The sequence below is a fragment of the Sapajus apella genome, unplaced genomic scaffold, assembly GCF_009761245.1.
Source record: "Sapajus apella isolate SASKATOON/1434 unplaced genomic scaffold, GSC_monkey_1.0 scaffold36, whole genome shotgun sequence".
Taxonomy (NCBI): domain Eukaryota; kingdom Metazoa; phylum Chordata; class Mammalia; order Primates; family Cebidae; genus Sapajus; species Sapajus apella.
This window is the reverse complement of record NW_022436976.1, coordinates 2556872-2578246: the sequence shown is the minus strand read 5'-3', so window position 1 is coordinate 2578246 and position 21375 is coordinate 2556872. Positions and strand designations below refer to the sequence as shown.

The window sequence follows — 21375 nt, the reverse complement described above, 5'->3', positions numbered from 1 at the left end:
ATAGCTCCAATTTTAAAAATACTTAGGTGTAAATCTAACAAAATACGTCCAAGATCTATATGTTGAAAACCATAAAACGGTGAAAGAAAACAGAAAACCCAAGTAAATGAAGAGACATGCTATGATTATGGATTGAAAGACTCAATATAGTTAAGATACCATTTCTTCCAATAAACAGAATCCAAATAAAATCCCAGCAATATTATATTTGTAGACATAGATAAACTGATTTTAAAATTTATACCTAAAGGTGAAGAAACTGTAATTCCCCAACAACTTAGAAAAAAAGGAAAAAAAAAAATAGATTTACACCATCAGATTCCAGACTTACTAGAAAGCTATGGTAATCAAGACAGTGTAGTATTGGTGAAAGAGCTGACACACACATAGATTAGTGAAAGAGAATGGAGAGTCCAGAAATAGATCCACACAAATATGGTCAATTGATTTTTGATAAAGATGCAAATGAAATTCAACAGTAAACAGATATATAAATTATGCTAATTCCATACAATGGAATACTATTCAGCCATAAAATTGAGTGCACTAGTAAGATACACAACATAGATAAATTACAATTGCTATACTAAACTAAATTAAAGAAGCCAATCTGAAAAGGTTACATAGTCTATAAATCCACTTATGTATAACATTCTGGAAAAAGCAACACTATTACCCTAAAACCTTTATATGAACAGCAGGAGTTATAGTCATGTCATTTGTCCTCCACATGGAACAAATACATCGTTTACACATTAAATATGTTTTTTGTTTTTATTCAATGTTTAAACTCTAAAGTGCATAGTTCTGCTTGGCCCCAACATGATTGTAACAAACATGGACAATGAAATTGAATGACTATAGGTGACCATCTTAATGAAAACCTTTTCAGCAAATTTTCAGACTTGGGACAATATATCCAAGAATCAATCTTACCCACCACTATTCTTTCACCCCCACTTCTTCACCCTTATTTGGAAAATAACTGCATTAAAAAAAAAAAGTTTACTGCTTGTGTAATCAGTGTCCTGCAGTGCAAGCAACCCTAATCTAGGAGTTTGAAGACCTAGGTGACTTTGGGCAAGTCACTTAATGTTGATAAGTTTATTTTTTGCATCTTAAAACAAGGATAATAATACCTGTGCTGCTTACTTTAATTGTAAGGATCTTATTTGCCTTACAATAATATCAAAATGGTTTTATAGAGCAAATCACTTTATATATTGTAAAGTGCTTGGTAAGTATGTCATCACTATTATTAAATAGAAGAAACCAGTATTTTGTAGTATTTTATGGCAGTTAAAGCTGGTTCAACTCTGAAAATTTCTATAATTTTAAAAATGCAGAATGAATGAAGAATAAAATCAACCTCATGAAGTTGATTACACTCTAGTCTTAAAATCTTATTTAACTACAAGATAAGCTATTCTGGAAAATTCTGGGTGCATGGCAGGACATTTAGTGCAAATTAAAGTTATGGAAATACCATTAGGAAGAATAAAAAGCAATATACTTCTTAAAATTAATTTCACTTATGAAGAAATTCATAGCTTTAGTTAAAACTGCAGTTGTTTCTTTCTAGCAGTAGATGCCAGTAGAGTTCTTCTTCTTTTTATTTTTTTTTAAAGCAAGAATCAAATATCCTAAGCACTTTCATAGCAATAGCTTCCTGGTCACATTACCATAGGTAGAAACATTGCTCTAAAGATTAAATATTCTATTTTCTGGAAGGACCTGATTACAAATTGAAACAATTTTATTTTTTAAGCTGTGCAGGTTTAAAATATAATGTTTTCAGGATGAACTCATCTAGTGAAGTTTACTCTTTTTGCTATAGTAATTTTGTTTTAAAGCTTATGCATTGTTTTAATTAGTGTTCTAGTTAGGAATCTGCAGTTTCTGTACTTGAGCAACATTGAATATAAATTAAAAATCTGGCTAGACATGTTGAAAATGAATATGGTCGAGCTGAAATGTTCGGATTAATTTGTGTATTTGGCAATGGAACACCATGAGTGTAATATTTTGGGGAGGTTAATATGTCAGAGAAGTGAATGATTAAAGGGTATGATTGGAAGCAGAGAAAACAATAAGTTATTTTAAGAAGTCTGCATTGGCAATGAATAAAAATGTAATTCAAAGAATGAATAAAATTTAGTAACAATATAGAGAAAAGGGAGAAGTTTGATATCAGTTCTATTGCTGTTGTCTCTATATGTGAGCAAGTTGGTGCTTATTGTATTATCTATAAATATGGTCCTATCATAAATAAAATTCAAACATTTTCAAGTATTTGATGATTCTACTTTAGACCTTTAAATAGTTAAAAATGAGATGATACTTCTTTCAACATGTTTATTGAGTATGTCATACATGCATTTCATTTGTGAATTCAAGTAACTCACAATTTAGGGTCATATAAATTCATAAACAATACCTTTTAACATAATATTGTAGGATCACTGAAAACAAAGGAGCAAAGTTTATCTTCCTAGCAAGTAAGCGGGAGACTTCACTGAAGAGGTGACATTTGAACTGAGCCTTGAAGATGATTAGAATTTCCTTCATTAGAGCAAGTCAAGGGAATTCAGTAATTTTATCCACTTCTTCCATTACAGTGTCAGTCTATGCGCTGTAGATGTTTATTGAAGACTACAGACATTTAGTCAGTGTCTGTTTTGTATAAGGCACTACCAGATGTTAAGAAACAAGTTATTGTTATGCACAAATAATATTTATGCATAAAGCTACAAATTTAAGAAGTTTGTTATAGAACTGTTGCATTTCTGTTTAGATTGATATAAATTTTATTACATAAAAGAAGTATATAGAAATGAGCTGTTACCATGGCAAAATTTATTGGTGTTTTATTAATAGTTTTTGTGTTTTATTAATAAATTGTTATGCACATATTTATACATAAGGCTACAAATTTAATTTATCTTTTAGACGCTGTTACATATTTGTTTAGATTGATACAAATTTCATTACACAAAACAAAATACACAAATGAGCTGTTAAATGGCAAAATTCATTAGTCAGTTTTTTCTTATTGACTTTGTACGTAGTCCTAATTTGATAACATTATTGTTCCTATTTATTGTCCTTGTCATTATTGTTTGTGTTTTTCATGTTTGTCAAACAGTTGGCAATAAATCTGAACTAAGATTTTTTTAGATAGATTGTTTTAGATAGATCTTTTTTTTTCTTTCCTTTCCTTCCCTTCTTTTTTATTTCCCTCCCCTCCCCTCTGCCTCCAAAGAAAACCACACAAATTTCTTACCCTTTAGTGTCAAAAAACAAGTACTCAAAATTTTTGTTAAATTCCGCCAGTTACTTTCATTCCTGAAAATCAACAAGGCAAATTTTATTTACTTTTAATCAAAAGAGATGTTTTGGCCAGTTGCAGTGCCTCATGCTTGTAATCACAGCACTTTGGGAGACCAAGGCGGGCATATCGTTTGAGGCCAGGAATTTAAGACAACTCTTGGCCTGGCCAATATGGTGAAACCCCATCTGTACTGAAAATACAAAAATTGGCTGGGCGTGGTGGCGCGCGCCTTGTAATCCCAGCTTCTCGGGTGACTGAGGGGCGAGGGCGAAACCCCATCTCTACTAAAAATACAAAAATTAGCCAGGCGTGGTGGCACGAGCCTGTAATTGCAGCTACTCAGTGGCTAAGGGACAAGAATTGCTTGAACCCAGGAAGTGGAGGTTGCAGTGAGAGGAGATTACACCACTGTGCAACAGAGCAAAAACTCTGTTGGTGGTGTTGTTAAAAAGAGAGAGAGAGAGAGATGTTTCTAAGTGAGATCACTAAATCAGGGATTTAGGTAAGTAGTAGTCTTCAGTGGTAAGATTTTAAAATTAGCATGTCTCAGCCAACTAGAAAGAACGTTTTTTCTCTCAATTGAAATTTCTTGTTATGTGAATTTTATGTAATTTAAATCTTGTATTTTGTTATTTTTTTCAAATTTTAGAATGTTTTAAAATATACTCCTGGTAGTAGACATATATCAGCAGATTATAAGTTTGATAAACAATACTGACATACTAAGTGTCTGTAGTTCTGTACGTGTTAGACCTAAATCAATGAATTAGAAACTTTTGATTTTTTAAAGTGCTATTTCAGATTGTTTTATTTATATGTGTTGTAAATTTGTTTTGTAAGAGTTTTTTCATGCCCATTTCATACTAGTTTTTTTGATGAAAAGTTAGCTGCTTATAAGGATTCATAAAATCTCTATATTAGTTGATTTCCTAGAAAAAAATACAGCCTTTCTTTAGCATGTTTTATTTGGAGGACAGCTTGGCCTTCAGTTGTTTGCATAGACTTGTCATACATGTTTAACTAGTTTTATTTAAATGTTCAGCCCACTATATATATATATAAAGTTTTATATTTAATGCTCTCATTGACCTGTATATTAATATTAAAACACCCAGACACAAAGCCTTTTAGGCAGATATTGCAAGTTTTTTAAATCCTCACCTCTAGCTGAGATGAAAAGTGTTTTGCTAAGAAAAGCTCAGTAATGTGCTGTTTTATATTAACAGGAAACAGAACAGCAGTAGTGGTTTGAATACCCTGCAAACAGGAAGTTTGAGACATGCATAGCTCTTAGCTTCTGTGTAAGAAGTTGTGAGCTCTTTCTGGAAATATTTGCAGTTACATTAAGTAAAGTGTAAATGCACATGAATGGCAGCTTATAGAGAACCACCTTGTAACCAGTATACAGGTACAACTACAGCTCTTCAGAAATTGGAAGGTTTTGCTAGCCGTTTATTTCATAGACACTCCAAAGGTACTGCACATGATCAGAAAACAGCTCTGGAAAATGACAGCCTTCATTTCTCTGAACATACTGCCTTATGGGACAGATCAAGTAAGTTTTATTTTTTAAATGCTACATTATAACTAGCAGCTAAAATGGTAATTGGAGTTTTACAATCAAACATAAAGAACCCTCTTTTGTTTGTCGTTTTCTAATTTTCATAAGGACATTTTACAAGATAAAGTTAAAAGAATTCCACAAAAACTTGATTGTAAGTTGAACTGAATCATGCAGCTTTCATCGTTGTATGGTTTTATTTTTGACAATTTAAGTTCAATATCAGTGACAAAGTTTTCTACAAAATTCTTACATCATTTCTAATGTATTGTTTTTTGTTGTTTTTACATAAAAGTGAAATACTTAAGTTTTAGAAACAATCATCTGTTTACTTCTTAAAATGTCTTGTATTTATAAGCTTTAAACTTTGAAAGGGCAACAAGACTCTTGAATTTATAATTAGATTTCTATTGCGTTTGCCATGTTTTTATTTTTAAATGCATGTGTGAAAGTTATTTCAGTTTTACAAACAGGAATTTAAAAAATAAAACCATAATAATTCTATTTAAATTCTTACATTTATAACATGGATATCAAAACTTTTTATTTCATGTTATTTATACATATGACTCAAATGCAGGAAAAAATTGATTATTCATGAATTGCATTCCTTCCAGGCACGTTAAAATGTTTGGACTTACTACTTTGCTTAACTGGTACTATGGAACCATTTTTGGTGCCATACACTCTAAAAGATAAGTTGCACATATAAACAATACTAGTGCCACCATTCTGCATCTCACCTTGGACCCTCCTTAAGGTATTTTTGTCACTCCAATTAAAGGAACAATAGAATTACCCTTGAAACTTTTGCCCTCTTTGGTGTGTTTGTTTGATCATCACATAGCACTAGGGTTTGATCTTTCTGTTTATGTATTCGATAACAGTTAAGGAAGAAAACTCAGTTTAACAACCACCACAGCAAAATCAAGAATGGCTTACAAAAGTTACTTCTAGGTTTATATAGCACCTTAACAGTGTTATAGAAACTTATTTGAATTAATTTTTTACTGAATCAGAAATTTTTTTACATTCTTCAAACTATTTTAGGGAGATTGAGGAAGAACATATATTTGTGCACTTTTTTCCACTTAAAAGGTTTTGGGTTAAAGTAGTCTTTACTGTATAGCAAGTTGATGGATTAGTAATATGAATTATATATATACATATATATATATATAAAATCTTAAAGTTAATGAACTGTTGAATATTAAAATAATGACATATTATTAAACTTTACCATGTAACAATAGCTTATTAATTGTTATCTTTGCCCTATTCTTTTAAATTGCAGTCTCCTAAATCCTTTTAGAAATTATTTATGCATTTCAAGTATCTTTTAATTTAAAGTTAAATGAGGAATAAAGACAGAATTGAATTAATTTCTGTTTCATTAATACCTGCTCCTCGTATAGTGGGTGTTTAGTAAAAATATCTCAAATAAATTAATGTTAGGGGTTTTTAATAATTAAAAGTTATCTTTGAACTAGACTTTCACCACTTTTTAAATGTATGGGACCTGTGATGCTTTCTGAAACACATTTTAAAATCTAGTAATGGAAAATAGTATGAGCCATGGTTTCTATTGGAAAAACAGACTGATAAAATGCTGTTTTTCATTTTTTTTTTATCTTGAAGTCAAAACAAATAGAATCATTGTACACAAAAAATTAGGAGCAAACCATCTAGCCCTGCAAACAATATACATGGTGTAAGAAATACTTAAAGATTAACTGAATGTTCATTAAAGCATTCCTTTACTTGGCTCTCCTTTTCATATCCCCAAATACCATAGTAGAGATAATAATTTTATATCTAAGGACGAGTATGGTAACATGAAGCTCTAATTATGAAATGTATTGATATAGAGGAGAAAACAGTGATAGAGCTGAAATAGAGGAATCCTATCATTTCAAAATTCCGAGGTTTATTTTTGTGGTGAAAACATAATTTTTATTCATTTGGCAAATTAGTTATAGAAGGAGTTCTGACTGTACAAAGTTTTATATGAACCACATTCTTCAAAGCTTCCTAAAGCAGTTTACTTGTATGACTCGTTTGACAAGAAAGGGGAATGTAATGTCTCATGATAAATACTGAATATGTTTGTTCCTAAAGTGTTTTTAAAAAAATGAAATCAACTAAGCATAGAAACTATACCAAGTTACAAAAAAATTAAGTTCATAAACTTGTATAAAAATTGATTACCAGTTTAGGAGATATGAAATGCAACAAGCTTTAATCCAAGTTTCTTTCTTGTCCCGTAACATCATATATAGGAAGAAACACAGAACGAAGACCACATAGTGGTCTCCAGGTGTTTCATCTTTTACTGTTAAACTTACAGAAATTCATGTTTGATTAAATAAATATGTAACAGCTAATTGCATGCACATATAAGTACATGAAGTTCATAGAAAAGCATGGAGGAATTCTGCTTTTTGTTCCAACTCAGAATAAATGAGAGTATTGACATTCATTAAGTTCTCTTTCTAGCAAATTTATTATGGTTAGCTTTTTAATCTTTGTTTGATCATAAATGTGTAAAGTTATATAATGCTGACTTAATGAATGTCTAATAGCAGTATTTTAAGAAGCAAATAGGTCAATGCCATCAAATACTTTTCCTTTCTCCTTTCCCATTAATTGACAGGCTGTTTCTCTTGTAAATACAAATCCATATTAGTAAATATTAGATTTAAACATGATATTAAACAAATGAGCAATTTTGATTATGGATATCCTCACACAAAATTATAAAGTGGTTACAATAGACCACTTTAGTCAGTTCTACCTTTGCAAATTTTATACAATCTCTCAGACAGTTTACCTCCTATTTGTTAGCCCATTAATCTATATCATTTTAACTTCTCAGCTAAAAGACTTTCTACATTGTCTTTTCAACAGCTTTTCCCACTTGCTACTATTCCGTAAGCTTCTTTTTAGTAGTCCAATTTCTACTTAATTTATACTCATTTGGTAAAACTATTTTGAGTATTTACTATATCATAATAAGTAAGCAAGATTCTAGGAAATATAAGATCTAGTTTTTATCCTCAAAAAGAGTAGGAAGAGCAAACATAATATTCAAGGCGTAATGAAATAGTTGCTTTAGATGTCTAAGTAGCTTACTGTGGAAGCTAAGTGTAAGAAAAATTATTACTAAAGAGAAAATGGGGACCTTCAAAAACATTAACAAATGAATAAAATTTTGAGACCCAGTTAAGAAGTTTATTTTAAGAAAATAACATACACAAATATGTGGAAATATAAACATTTAGAAATTACTTAAAAGATTTAGTAAGATATTGTCTGGAAAATTAGTTTCTGGATTTAATTAAAAGTTTCTGTTATACATCCAGAATTTTGTACTATGCTATGTTAGTGAGAAGCCAATGCAGTTTTTTAAAGTGGAAAATAATATAATGCAACCTTTGTTAAAAGAGGCTAAAGATTTTAACTAGCATAATACAGGATAAGTTAACTTGCTTACTTTACTACATGGAAATGTATATAGCTACTGTATATTTTCTGTTTTTGCTGGGCATTTAATTAGAAGTAATGCTTTTGACATGGCAGGGCAATGAATAGTTGGATAATAGATTCCTCTTATACAGTGCTTATTCAAGATGCTGCTTCTGTCTGGAATTCTTCTCTTCCACCAGTGGTGAGATTTGCCCATACTTTAGGTATCCTCTCAGTTATCATCTCTGTAATAAAACCACCAATGCATCCTATTTATCTATCCTACCTCCTTATTAGAATCTATGCTCTTCCTTATGTTCTTGTATCACCTTATCCTTAACTTTTAATGTGGTTTATTCATAGTATTTAAAATGTATTACTGTAAATCCGTATGAATCTATCTCTCATATTTGATTTTGAACTCCTTGAAGGCAAATAACTTGTCAGTTTATTTCAGTATTACTAGCATAATTTTCAATAAATCTTGTTATTTGTTAAATTAATAGTAAATATCGCTGCAGTATTACACAAGTGACCTTCTAATTTCTTTTATTGTGATCTTTGCAATTTATTTTAAAAGCCTATGACCATTAACTAAAAGCAGTAAAATGCTGACCTGGCTCTAGTAAATACCAATTTTTAGTGCTACCTATGCATTTTTATCATGATTTTTAATAAAAATTTGAGTAATAGGCAGACTTTTAGTAAAACTAAACTAGTTGGGATATTAAATGATGTTGAAATCAGGAAATGATTCATGGGCTGTTTAGCAATGCAAGTACTATATCAAATGTACTAATATAACCAGAAGCTTTTACTTGCTTGTGCTTTGCAAAAATAGGCATGTGACAGAGTTAGAAGAGAGCTTGCTACTCCAATGTGGTCCCTGTCTAGCATCATTAGCATCTCCTGGGAACTTGTCAGGATGAAGAATCCCAGATCCCACCTAGACCTACTTAGTCAGAATCTACATTTTAAGAAGATTCCCCAGCTGATTTATTTGCACACTAAGGTGTGAGAAGCACTTTTTGTCTAATAACATTTTAATATGATTTCTAAATGTGTATCTTCACTGGAGAAAATTTTGAAACCACGGGGGAAAAAAAAAAGAAAAAAGTAAAAAGAAACTCACAATTCTGTCAAAAGGTAATGGCTGTTACCATTTTTGTGTATATACTCTATTTTGTGTATAGACATACAAATTTCTACCAAATCTTTTTTTTTTTTTTTAAGACAGTCTTGCTCTGTTGCCCAGGCTGGAGTGCAGTGGTGGGATCTCGACTCACTGCAGCCTCTGCCTCCCAGGCTTAAGGGATCCTCCCAACTCAGTCTTCCGAATAACTGGGACTACAGGCACATGCCACTATACCTGGCTAATTTTTTGTATTTTTGGTAGAGGTAGAGTTTCACCATGTTACCCAGGCTGATGAACCCCTGAGCTCAAGCAATCTGCCTGCCTTGGCCTCCCAAAGTGCTGGGATTCCAGGCCTAAGCCTCTGCACTCAGCCCAGCTCCAAAATTTGGATCTTTCAATACACAGTGTTTAGTAAGATTTTTCCTTATAAAGAGTTGTTCTACAATACTATTTGCATTAAATCAGAAGGATGTGCCATAATTTATTTAACCAATCATTGGCCATCTAGGCTGTTTTTAATGTTTTGTTATTACATTAAAAAATATCATGATAAACATCCTTGTAACTAAATCTTTGTACATATTAGGATATTTTTATTTTATAGGATAAATTTGAAGAAGTTATGACCATTTTAAGGCTTTTGCATTAAATTAATTGAATCCCAGAAAAACATGCATATCTTTTTGGAGTTAATTATTATAATGATTGTTTTTTCATAGATTATAGCACTTGAGAATGTGTGAAAATAATTATATAACTGTTATCCTTAATGAAATTTTTAAAAACAAATTTAAGGCCGGGTGTGGTAGCTTACACCTGTAATCCCAGCACTTTGAGAGGCTGAAGTGGGCAGATCACTTGAGGTCAAGCATTTTGATACCAGCCTGGCCAACATAGTGAAACACGGTCTCTACTAAAAATACAAAAATTAGCCAGGTGTGGTGGCACACACCTGTAATCTCAGCTACTCGGAAGACTGAGGCAGGAGAATCACTAGAACCCAGGAAGCAGAGGTTGCAGTGAGCCGAGGTCATGCCACTCACTGCACTCCAGCCTGGGCAACAGAGTGAGACTCCATCTCAAAAAATTAAAAAATAAAAATAAAGTGAAAAAAATGAAAACACATTTAACATTATAAAATTTATTCTCAAAACAATATATTTAAAAATTAAAAAATATAATGGCCCAGTATACTTCCTTCTGTTGCAACTACCAGTATCATGGTAAGAACATTATATGTTTCAATATTTGTCTCCTCCAAATCTTATGTTGAAATGTGATACCCAGTGTTGGTGGAGGTGGGGCCTAGTGGGAGGTGTTTGGGTCTTGGGGGAAGATCCCTCATAAACAGCTTGGTTTCCTCCTAATGGGTAATGAGCGGGTTCTTGCTCAATTAGTTTATGCAATAATTGGTTGTTTAAAATAAAAAAAAAAAAAAAAAAACATAGCACCTCCCCATCTCTCTTTCTTGGCTTGTGACATGACATGCCTGCTCCCTCTTTGCCTTCTGCCATGATTGAAAGCTTCCTGAGGCCCTCATCTATAGCACATGTTGACACTAAGCTTCTTGTACAGTCTACAGAACCATGAGCCAAAATAAATCTATAAATTATTCTGCTTCAGGTATTTCTTTATAGCAATGCCAAAATAGACCAATCCTTAACAAAAATCTGGATGTGGAAAGTATGGATTTGATCATTTAGCTCCATTCTTTATAAGTTGAACCTAGAAAGTTTATTTCTTCTCCCCTCCTCCTCAGCTTTATAAATGTATAAATAAAATTGACAAATAAAATTGCATATATTTATGATGTAAAACATGGTGGTTCAATATAAGTATACATTGTGAAAGGACTAAAACAAATGAATATCCATCACCTCACATAGTTTTTTTTGATAGCAAAAATTTAAGAATGAATCTCTTAGCAATTTTCATGTATAATCATCCCTCAGAGACACTGCAGATCTAATTCCAGACTACCACAATATTAGCTAAAGTCACAGTAAAGCAAGTCACACACATTTTTTGGTTTCCCAGTGCATTTAAGTTATATTTACAATGTAGGCTATTCAGTGTGCAATAACATTACGTCTTTTTTAAAGTATATATCTTAATTTGAAATTATTGCTAAAAAAATAAAAAGCTGATGATCATCTCAGCTTTCAGCGAGTCCTAATTTTTTTGCTTGCAGAGGGTCTTGCGTTGGTGTTTGGCTGCTGATTGATCAAAGTGGTGGTCACTGAAGGTTGGGATGGTGGTGGCAATTTCTTAAAATAAGACAACAACTAAGTGACACATTGACTAAGTCTTTTCATAAAAGATTTCTCTGTAGCATGTGATATTTTTGGTAGCATTTTACCCACAATAGAACTTCTTTTAAAATTGGAGTCAGTTCTCTCAAACCTTGTTACTGCTTTACCAACAATATTGATGTAATATTCTAAATACTCAGTTGTCATTTCAATAATCTTCATAGCATCTTCACCAGAAATAGATTCCATCCCAAGAAACTACTTTCTTTGTTCATCTGCAAGAAGCAACTCCTCACCCATTAAAGGTTTATGGTGAGATTGCTGCAATACAGTTACATAACCAGGCTCCACTTTTAATCCTAGTTATCTTGTCATTTTTACCACATCTGCAGTGACTTTCTCCACTGAAATTTTAAACCATTAAACTTATCTGTGAGACTTGGAAACAACTTCTTCCAAACTGCTATTCATGTTGATATTCTGACCTCCTCCCATAAATCACAATGTTCTTAATGGCATGTGGAATGACTCCTTTTCAGAAGGTTTTCAATTTACTTTGCCCAAATCCATCAGAGTAATCGCTATCTGTGACACCTATAGCCGTGTAAAATATATTTCTTAAATAATAAGACCTAAAAGTCAAAATTACTTCTTGATCCATGGCTGCGGAATGGATGTTGTATTATCAGCCATGAAAACAACATTCATCTCCTTGTACATCTCCATTAGAGCTCTTGGGTGATCAGGTGCATTGTCAATTAGCACTAATATTCTAAAAGGAATCTTTTTCTGAGTAGTTCCCAATGATGGGCTTAAAATAGTAAACCATGCTGCAAACAGATAATGCTGTTATCTAGCCTTTCTCATTCCATTTATAGATTACAAGCAGAGTAGATTTAGCATAGTTCTTGAGGGCACTAAGATATTTGGAATGGTAAATGAATGTTGGCTTCAACTTGCAGTCACCAGATGTATTAGCCCCTAGTGAGAATCAGCCTGTCCTTTGAAGCTTTGAAGCCTGGCATTGTCTTCTCTCTAACTAGGAAAGTTCTAGATAGTATCTTCTTCCAGTAGAATACTGTTGTGTCTGAATTAAAAATCTGTTGTTGAGCCACATTCATCAATTACTTCAGCTAGATCTTCTGGATTACTTGGTGCAGCTTCTCCATTTGCACTTGCTGCTTCATCTTGTACTTTTATGTTATAGAAATGGCTTCTTTCCTTTAAACATCATGAACCAACCTCTGCTAGATTCAGACTTCTGCAGCTTCCTCACCACTCTTAGCCTTTGTAGACTTGAAGAGCGTCAAGGCCTTGTTCTCAATTAGGCTTTGGCTTATGGAAGTGCTTTCACTGGTGTGATCTTTCCAGATCAGCAATAAGGCTGTTTGCCTTATCATTAGTGTGTTCACTGGAGCAGCACTTTTCGTTTCCTTCAAGAACTTTTTTCTTTCGCATTCTCACCTTGGCTGTTTGGTGCAAGAAGCCTAGCCTTTGGCCTATCTCAGATTTCAACATATCATCAGTACTAAGCTTAATCATTTCTAGCTTTTGATTTGAAGTGAGAGATGTGCAATTCTTCCTTTCATCTGAACACTAAGAGGCCATGTAAGGTTATTAATTGGCGTACTTTCAGTATTGCTGTGTCTCAGGGAATAGTAGGGCCCAAGGAGAGGGAGAGAAATGGGGGACCAGCTGGTAGGTAGAGCAGTCAGAGCACACACAACTTTTATCAATTAAGTTCACCATTTTTATGAGTGCAGTTTGTGGTGCCCTAAAACAATTACAGTAGTAACATCTGAACACAGATTGCCATAACAGATATAATAATAATGAAAAAGTTTGAAATATTGTGAGAATTATTAAAATGTGACACAGAGACGTGAAGTGAGCACATGCTGTAGGAAAAATGGCACCAATAGATTTGCCTGACACAAGGTTGCCCCAACCCTCAATTTGTAAAAAGTGCAGTATCTGCTGAGTGTAGTAAAGTGACATGCAATAAAATAAGGGGTGTACCTGTATTAATGCATTATTATTAAATGCAATCACCATGCTATATGATGATTCTCCAGGACTTATTCATCCTGTCCAACTGAAATTTTGTACCCTTTAACCAACATCTTCCAAATCTTCCTTCCCTGAACCCTCCCATCCTTCAGCTCCTAACAACCAGCATTCTATTCTCTGCTTCTGCAATTTTGACATTTTTAGATTATACATGTGTGAAATTATGCAATATTTGTCTTTCTGTGTCTGCCTTATTTCACTTAGTATAATGTCCTCCAGGTTCATTCGTGTTATCACAAATGAAATAATTTCCTTCTTTCTTAAGGCTGACTAGTGTATTCCACTGTGTAGTTATACACCACATTTTTAATCTATTCACCTATCAATGGAAATGCACATGGATGCCATATCTTGTGAATAATGCTGTAATGAACATGGGAGTACAGATATCTCTTAGACCTACTGATTTCATTTCCTTTGGATACATACTTAGAAGATTGCTAGATCATATGGTGGTTCTATTTTTAATTTTTTGAGGATTCTTCATACTGTTTTCTGTAATGGCTGTATTAATGTATATTCTAACCAACAATGTGCAAGGGTTCTGTTTTCCCCACATCTTAACCAATGCTTGTTATCTTTTGTCTTTTTCATAATAGCCATTCTAACATATGTGAGGTAATAGCTCGTTGTGGTTTTAATTTTTATTACCCTCATGATTAGTGATGTTGAGCATTTTTCATATACCCATTGACCATTTTTATGTCTGCTTTTGAGAAATGCCTATTCAGGTCCCTTGCCCATTTTTTAAATTGGGTTGTTTTCTTGCTATTGAGTGTTTTGAGTTCCTTTCACATTTTTAATATTAACTCCTTATTAGATATGTGGTTTGCAAGTATTTTCTCTCATTCGTTAGGTTATCTCTTCACTCTGTCGATTGTTTTCTTTTTGTGCAAAAGCTTTTAGTTTGATCCAATGAACAAACCAATAAGGAATATAGAGACTTTGAATCAGTAATCAAAAAAACCCCAACAAAGTAAAATCCAGTAGTACTTTATGGCTTCATATGTGAATTTCTATCGTTTAAGGAAGAATAATGCTGGTCCTTCTCAAATGCTCCCAAAGTAACTGAAGAGTGGGGAATACTTCCAAAGTCATTTACCAGCATTGCTCTGATACCAAAGCCAGACAAGGACACTGCAAAAGAAAATCATAGGCCAACATCCCTGATGAACATAGATGGAAAAATTCTCAACAAAAATCTAGCAAATTAAATTCAACAGCACATTAAAGGATCATACACCACAATCAAGGATGGTTTAACATATGCAAGTCAACATATGTGATACACTATTAACAGAATGAAGGATAAAAGTTATATATAGTCATCTCAGTAGATGCAGAGAAAGCTTTTGAGAAACTTTAACATTCTTTTATGATGAAAACTCTCAAAAAATTAGTTATAGAACTACTTTACTTCAACATAATAAAGGCTATATAGGATAAGCCCACAGCTAACATCACACTCAATAGTGGTGAAAAGATTAAAGCTTTTCATGAATAAGGAAAGGATGCCCACCTGTTACCATTTCTACTCAATGTAATACTGGAAGTCCTAGCCAGAGTAATTAGGCAATAAATAAATAGCATCTAAATTGGAAAGGGAGAAGTGAAGTCTTATACATGTGCAAATATTATGTATAAAAAACCCTGAAGACTCTACCAAAAAAACTGTTAAAATTAACACTCAATAAAGATGCAGGATACAAAATTAAAATACATAAATCAGTAGTGTTTCTGCATACCAACAATGAACTATGGAAAAAAGAAATCAAGAAAGCAGTTCTTTTTACAATATCACAAAAAAATGCATAGGAATAAATATAACCAAAGCAGTGAAAGATTTGTACACTGAAAACTAAAGCATTTATGAAGAAAGTGAAGAAAACACAATGAATGGAGCTATCTAATGTTCATGGATCTGAAGAATTAATATTATTAAAATGCCCTCAGCATCTAAAGCGATCTACTGATTAATGCCATCTCTTTCAAAGTTTCAGTGACAATTTTCACAAAAATAGAAAAAAAAATCCTAAAACTTGCATAGAACCACAAAAGACCTTAATAGCCAAAGCAATCTTGGACAAAAACTTTTTCCACTTTTAAAAATTGATCGGTTAGTAGTAGCAGGTGATCTGAGAGGCAAATAACTTTGAAAATAAGATGTCATTCAGAAAGCAATAATAAGTTGAACAGGAAGAATGACATGTTTTCTGAGAGATTGAGTATTACTTGCATGTTCTAAAACCATGGTTGCTTTTAACTCTGATTTCTAGTTATTGTTATTTAACAAGTATGGCTCACTTGAGATACAAATAAGTTGTCATCTTTTAAATATTTAGTTTAATCACTGACACACGTCTATTCAAATTAGCAAGACTTCCAAGGAGGTCTTTTCTTAGAGTCTTCTTTCAGCTGCTTCAAGCATTGCTACATTCCTAGGAGTTTACTCATTCCAAGGAGACTAATTTGCTTTCCAAAAGTTGAAGAAAGAGATGGGGATTTTTTTTTTTTTTGAGATGGAGTCTTGCTTTTTATTTTTATTTTTTGGAAACAGGGTCTTGCTGTGTTGCCCAGGCTAGAGTGCAGTGATGTGATCATGACTCACTGTAGCCTTGTTCTCTTGGGCTCAAGCTATTCTCCTACCTCAATCTCTCAAGTGGCTGGGAATATAGATTCATGCCACTGTGCTAAGCTAATTTTTTTTAAGTTTATTTTTTGTAGAGACGAGATCTTATTGCGTTGCCCAGACTGTTCTTGAACTCCCGGGGCAAGCAATCTCCTGTGTTGGCCTCCTAAAGTGCTAGGATTGCAGGCATGAACATATAAGCTAGTGATATCATTTTCAGCTGCTGTTAATTTTAGCATTGCTACATTGTTTCATGATTTAAAAGTGGCCTCAACAAATTTTATGTATCCTTGCTCTTGTTGATGTGATGCAACTGATCCTTGCAGAGACCTCAGTGGTTCTTAATGACAGGATGATTCACTCTTCAGTATTATGTTCATTCAAGGGTTATGTCAAAGGATTTCATTTCCTTAATTTATACTCATATGCTTAGTCATCTCGGCTTCCTTGCCAAGTTGGATGTGTGAGAAGGTACTTTCAGCCCATCCCCACACTGTACCAGAATTAGCCTTTCTTTCTTGAAATCTAGTCCAGGGATAGCAAACTAGTGGTCTGTGAGCCAGATGCAACTTGCGGATAGGTTTTGTTTAGTTCTCATGGTATTTTTTTTAAATAGTTGAATTTTATGTCATTATATGAAAATATAAAATAACCATGATATTAAATCAAGAAATTCATTTAAGTATCTGGACTTTGATATGCTTGAACCATTGGAGAAACTGATTTCAGTGGCCTCTTATTCTATCATGAGAAAAAAATGGGTTGCACTGAGTAACTGTCCTCTTTAATCAGATATACACTATGTGATTTGCTGCAGCCTTCACTATTTCTATTGCTTTACCTGCCTGGCCTCTGTAGGCACTTGGATTTAGCCTACAGTGTCTCTACTTTTCAGCCTGAATCACCAACCCAGATCTCCTTTCTATTTTGATAAAGCCTCCTTAAGCATAGATCTCGTGAGCCACAGATCTATCACTAAAATCCGTGAAAGAGATTTTTGTAATTCTGAACCTCAGAGAGGATGGAGTCTAAGAGTTGATCCCGTTCAGAATTCCTGTTTTGCTTTTTTAGGCAGATCTGTTTACCTTCTTTCCCTTAGTTCTCTCTGTTTACCACAAAGTATTGAGGAGAAACAGCCTTTACAAACCCTCAAAAGATTTTTGTTAGATCATTCCCCCAAGGTAATGGTTGCCTACCAGTCTTACATTTGCATAATTAAATTGTCCACTGAAATGATTCTTCCCACGGCAAAGATCTGTTTCAAGCCAACTGTTTCTTCCTTGGTAGAGAAGCATTTGACAACTCTTTTTTTAAAAATGGAGGTATGTTTTCATTATCATATAATTCACTCATTGTAAGTGTATAATTCAATATTAATTAGTAAATTTAAGGATTTGTGCAACCATTAGCACAAATCAGCTTTAGAACATTTATGTCACCCCACAGAGTTCTTTTGTTACCCATATCCAGTCAATCCCTACTCTCACCTCAACCTCAGATAAACATGTATATGCTTTCTGTCTCTATAGATTTTAATTTCTGGATATTTTATATAAATGAAATTATATAATATGTAGTCTTTTACTTTTGGCTTCTTTCATTAGAATAGTATTTTTGAGATTCATCCATGTTTTATATTAATAGTTGGTTCTGATTTATTGTTGAATTATAATATGTTGTATGGATATAATACATTTTGTTTATCCATTCTGCAGTTGATGCACATGAGAATTGATTTGTTTTTTGTTATTTGGATAATGTTGCTATAAATATTTGAAAACAAGTCTGTGTGGACATATGTTTTTATTTTTCTTGGGTAGATATCTACAAGTAGAAATTTCTAGGTATATGTTAAATTTATGTTTTAAAGAAACTGCCAAACTGTTTTGCAAAGTGGTGGTACCATTTTACATTTTCACCAGTAATGTAAGAGGGTTCCAGATTTTTCACATGCTCATCAACACTTGGTATCATCAGTCCTGTTTTATTGTTGTTTCTGAAACAAAGTCTTACTCTGTCACCCAAACTGGAGTGCAGTGGCACAGTCTCAGCTCACTGGAACCTCCGCCTCCAGGTTCAAGTAATTCTCCTGTCTCAGTCTCCTGAGTACCTGGGATTACAGGTGTACACCATCATTCCCAGCTAATTTTTGTATTTTTAGTAGAGTTGGGGTTTTACCATGTTGGCCACACTGGTCTTGAACTCAAGTCAAGTGAACCACCCGCCTCGGCCTCCAAAGTGCTGAGATTACGGACATGAGCTACCGCCCCGGCTCATCAGTCTTTTTGATTATGGCCATTAGGTGGGTGTGAATCATTGTTCATATTGTTTCACTTTGCATTTCCCTAATCACTTTATGATGTTGAGCATATTTTCAAGTTTTCGTAATCCATTTGTGTATGTACTTTGGAGAAATTTATTTTCAAATCTTTTGCCCACTTTCAAAAGTTGTTTTTCTTCTTATTATCAAGTCTCAAGAATTCTCTGTATATTCTGAACTAAGTTCTTTTCCAAAAATATAAATTTTGAATATTTCCTTCTAGTCCGTCTTATGTTGTCATTTTTAAAATTGATGTTTTGAAGAGCAAAGTTGGTAATTTCAGTGAAGCCCAATTTATCATTTTTTCCTTTATGGATTGTATTTTTGGTACCAGATCTTAAGAAATCTGGGTCTAACTCAAGGTAGTGAGGATTTTCAATCTGTACTTCCTTTTAAAACACTATTTTTTTAGTTAATTTTTATATATGGTATGAAGTATGAATTGAAGTTCTTTTTTCAACATGTATATCCAGTTTTTAACTACACTATTTGTTAAAAAGAATTTCCTTTCTCTATTTAATAATCTTGGCATCTTTGTCAAAAACCAGTTGCCCATAAATGAAAGGGTTCATTTCTGAATTCTCAGTTCTGTCCCAGTGAACTACATTTGTCTATCCTTATGCCTATACTATACTGTCTTGGTTGCTATAACTTTAATGTAAGTTTTGAAATCAAGCAGTGTATATCCTCCAACTTTGTTCTTCTTTTATCAAAATTGTTTTGTCTATTTTTGGGTCCTTTGCATTTCCATATAAATTTTAGGATCAATTTGTTAGTTTCTAAAGAAAAGCCTTATGAAATTTTCATAGAGATTATATATTGAGTCCATAGATTAACTTGTACGGAATTGTTACTTTAACAATATTGAGTCTTGGAATCCATGAATATGAAATGTCTCTCCATTTATTTAGATATTCTTTAATTTCATTAGTGTTCAAGTCTTGTAAAAGTGATTCCTAAGTACTTTATTTCTATCGATATTATTTTGAATGGAGCTATGTCTTAATGTCACATTTGGATTGTTTGTTGCTAGTATATACAAATGTTACTGATTTTTATATTGATCTTATATCATCCTGTGGTGTTGCTAAACTCATTTTTTAGTTCTAGTGGTTTCTTCATAGATTCTTTATAATTTTCTACATATAGAATCATTTCATCTGCAAATAAAGACAGTTTTTATTTCTTCTTTATCCTTTAATATCTATTTTATTTCCTGATTGCACTGGCTAGATTTCCTAGTACAAAGATGCGTTGAAATGATGAATGCCTTATGCCCCATCTTACGGGGAAAGCATTCCATCTTTCATCATTAAATATGACATAAGTATAGAATTTCCCCTGCCCCGCATGCCCTTTATCAGTTTGAAGAATTTCCTTGCTAGTCCTGGTTGATGATTATTTGGTTTTATAGTTTATTAATAAAATGTAGTCCATTAATTGATTTTCATTGTTGAACCAACCTTACCTTTCCTGGAATAAATCCCACGTGGTCATTGTGTATAATCCTGGTTATATACTGCTAGATTAAATTTGCTAACATTTTGATAAAGGTTTTTGCATCAGTGTTTGCAATGGATATTGGTCTATAGTTTTCTTTTGATCTTTGCCTAACTTTGGTGTTAGGCCTCTCAGAATGAGTTGGGAAGTGTTCCTGCTGCTTCCGAATTCTTAAAGAGTTTGTGTAGAGTTGTATTATCTTTGAATGTTTCATATAATTAACCAGTGAAGCCATCTCAACTTGAACTTTTCTTTGTGGGAAAAATCTGAATTACTAATACAATATTTTTATTTGTTACGGGTTTGTTTAGATTTTCTATTAGTTTTGGTAATTTGTGCCTAAGAGTTTGTCCATTTCACCTGTTATCTTATATGATTGGGTAAGTTTGTTTATAGTATTCCCTTATAATTCTTTTAATTTATTTAGCATCAGTGGTGATATCATAGTTTCAATCCTGATTTCTATAATTAACATCTTCTCTGTTTTCTTTTGATTTATTTTGTTCTGATATTTGGTAACTTTAATGAAAGCTTTATCAATAAGACTTTTGGTTTTATTCATTTTTCTCTACTGTTTTTCTATTTACTTTACTAAATAGATTGTATATAATATGATAATATAAAATATAATAATCTATATATAAAGCTTAAGTTACTGATTTGGAACTTCTTTTTACTCTAAATGGTTAAAGCTATAAACTTTTTTCTAAACCCTGCTTTAGCTACCTCCAATAAATGTAAATATTTCATAGTTTATTTTCATTCACCTCAAAATATTTTCTAATTTCCCTTGGAATTTCTTTGTGATTTAGTATCTAAATATTTGGAGATTTCTAAAATTTCTCTGTTTTTTATTTCTAACTTAACTCTGCAGTGATTATAGAATATATTATGAAAGATTTAGCAAACCTTTCAAATTAATTGAGATATTATATTGTCTAGCATTTGCTGAATATGGATAATATTATGTCTGCTTGAAAAGAATGTGTATTCTGCTGATGTTAAATCCTGTATTTTATAAATGTCAAGATTTTTTTGATGGCATTATTTATGTTGTTTGTCTCTTTTCCAATTTCCTGTCTAGTTTTTCCATCAATTATTGAGAGACATAT

The 21375-nt window shown here is 32.6% G+C and overlaps 1 protein-coding gene across 3 annotated transcripts in view; it reads left to right on the top strand.

Moving 5' to 3' along the window:
• PRKACB (protein kinase cAMP-activated catalytic subunit beta) overlaps positions 1-21375 on the top strand; it is a 147228-nt gene that overhangs the window by 58372 nt on the left and 67481 nt on the right. The window contains exon 1 of one of the 3 annotated variants that reach the window (XM_032296442.1): positions 4591-4886. The exons of the other annotated variants lie outside the window; for them this stretch is intronic. Coding sequence (XP_032152333.1) covers positions 4700-4886 — 187 coding nt within the window. The 5' untranslated portion in view covers positions 4591-4699. Of the gene's footprint in view, positions 1-4590; positions 4887-21375 lie in introns of those variants that run through there. 3 annotated transcript variants of the gene reach the window in all.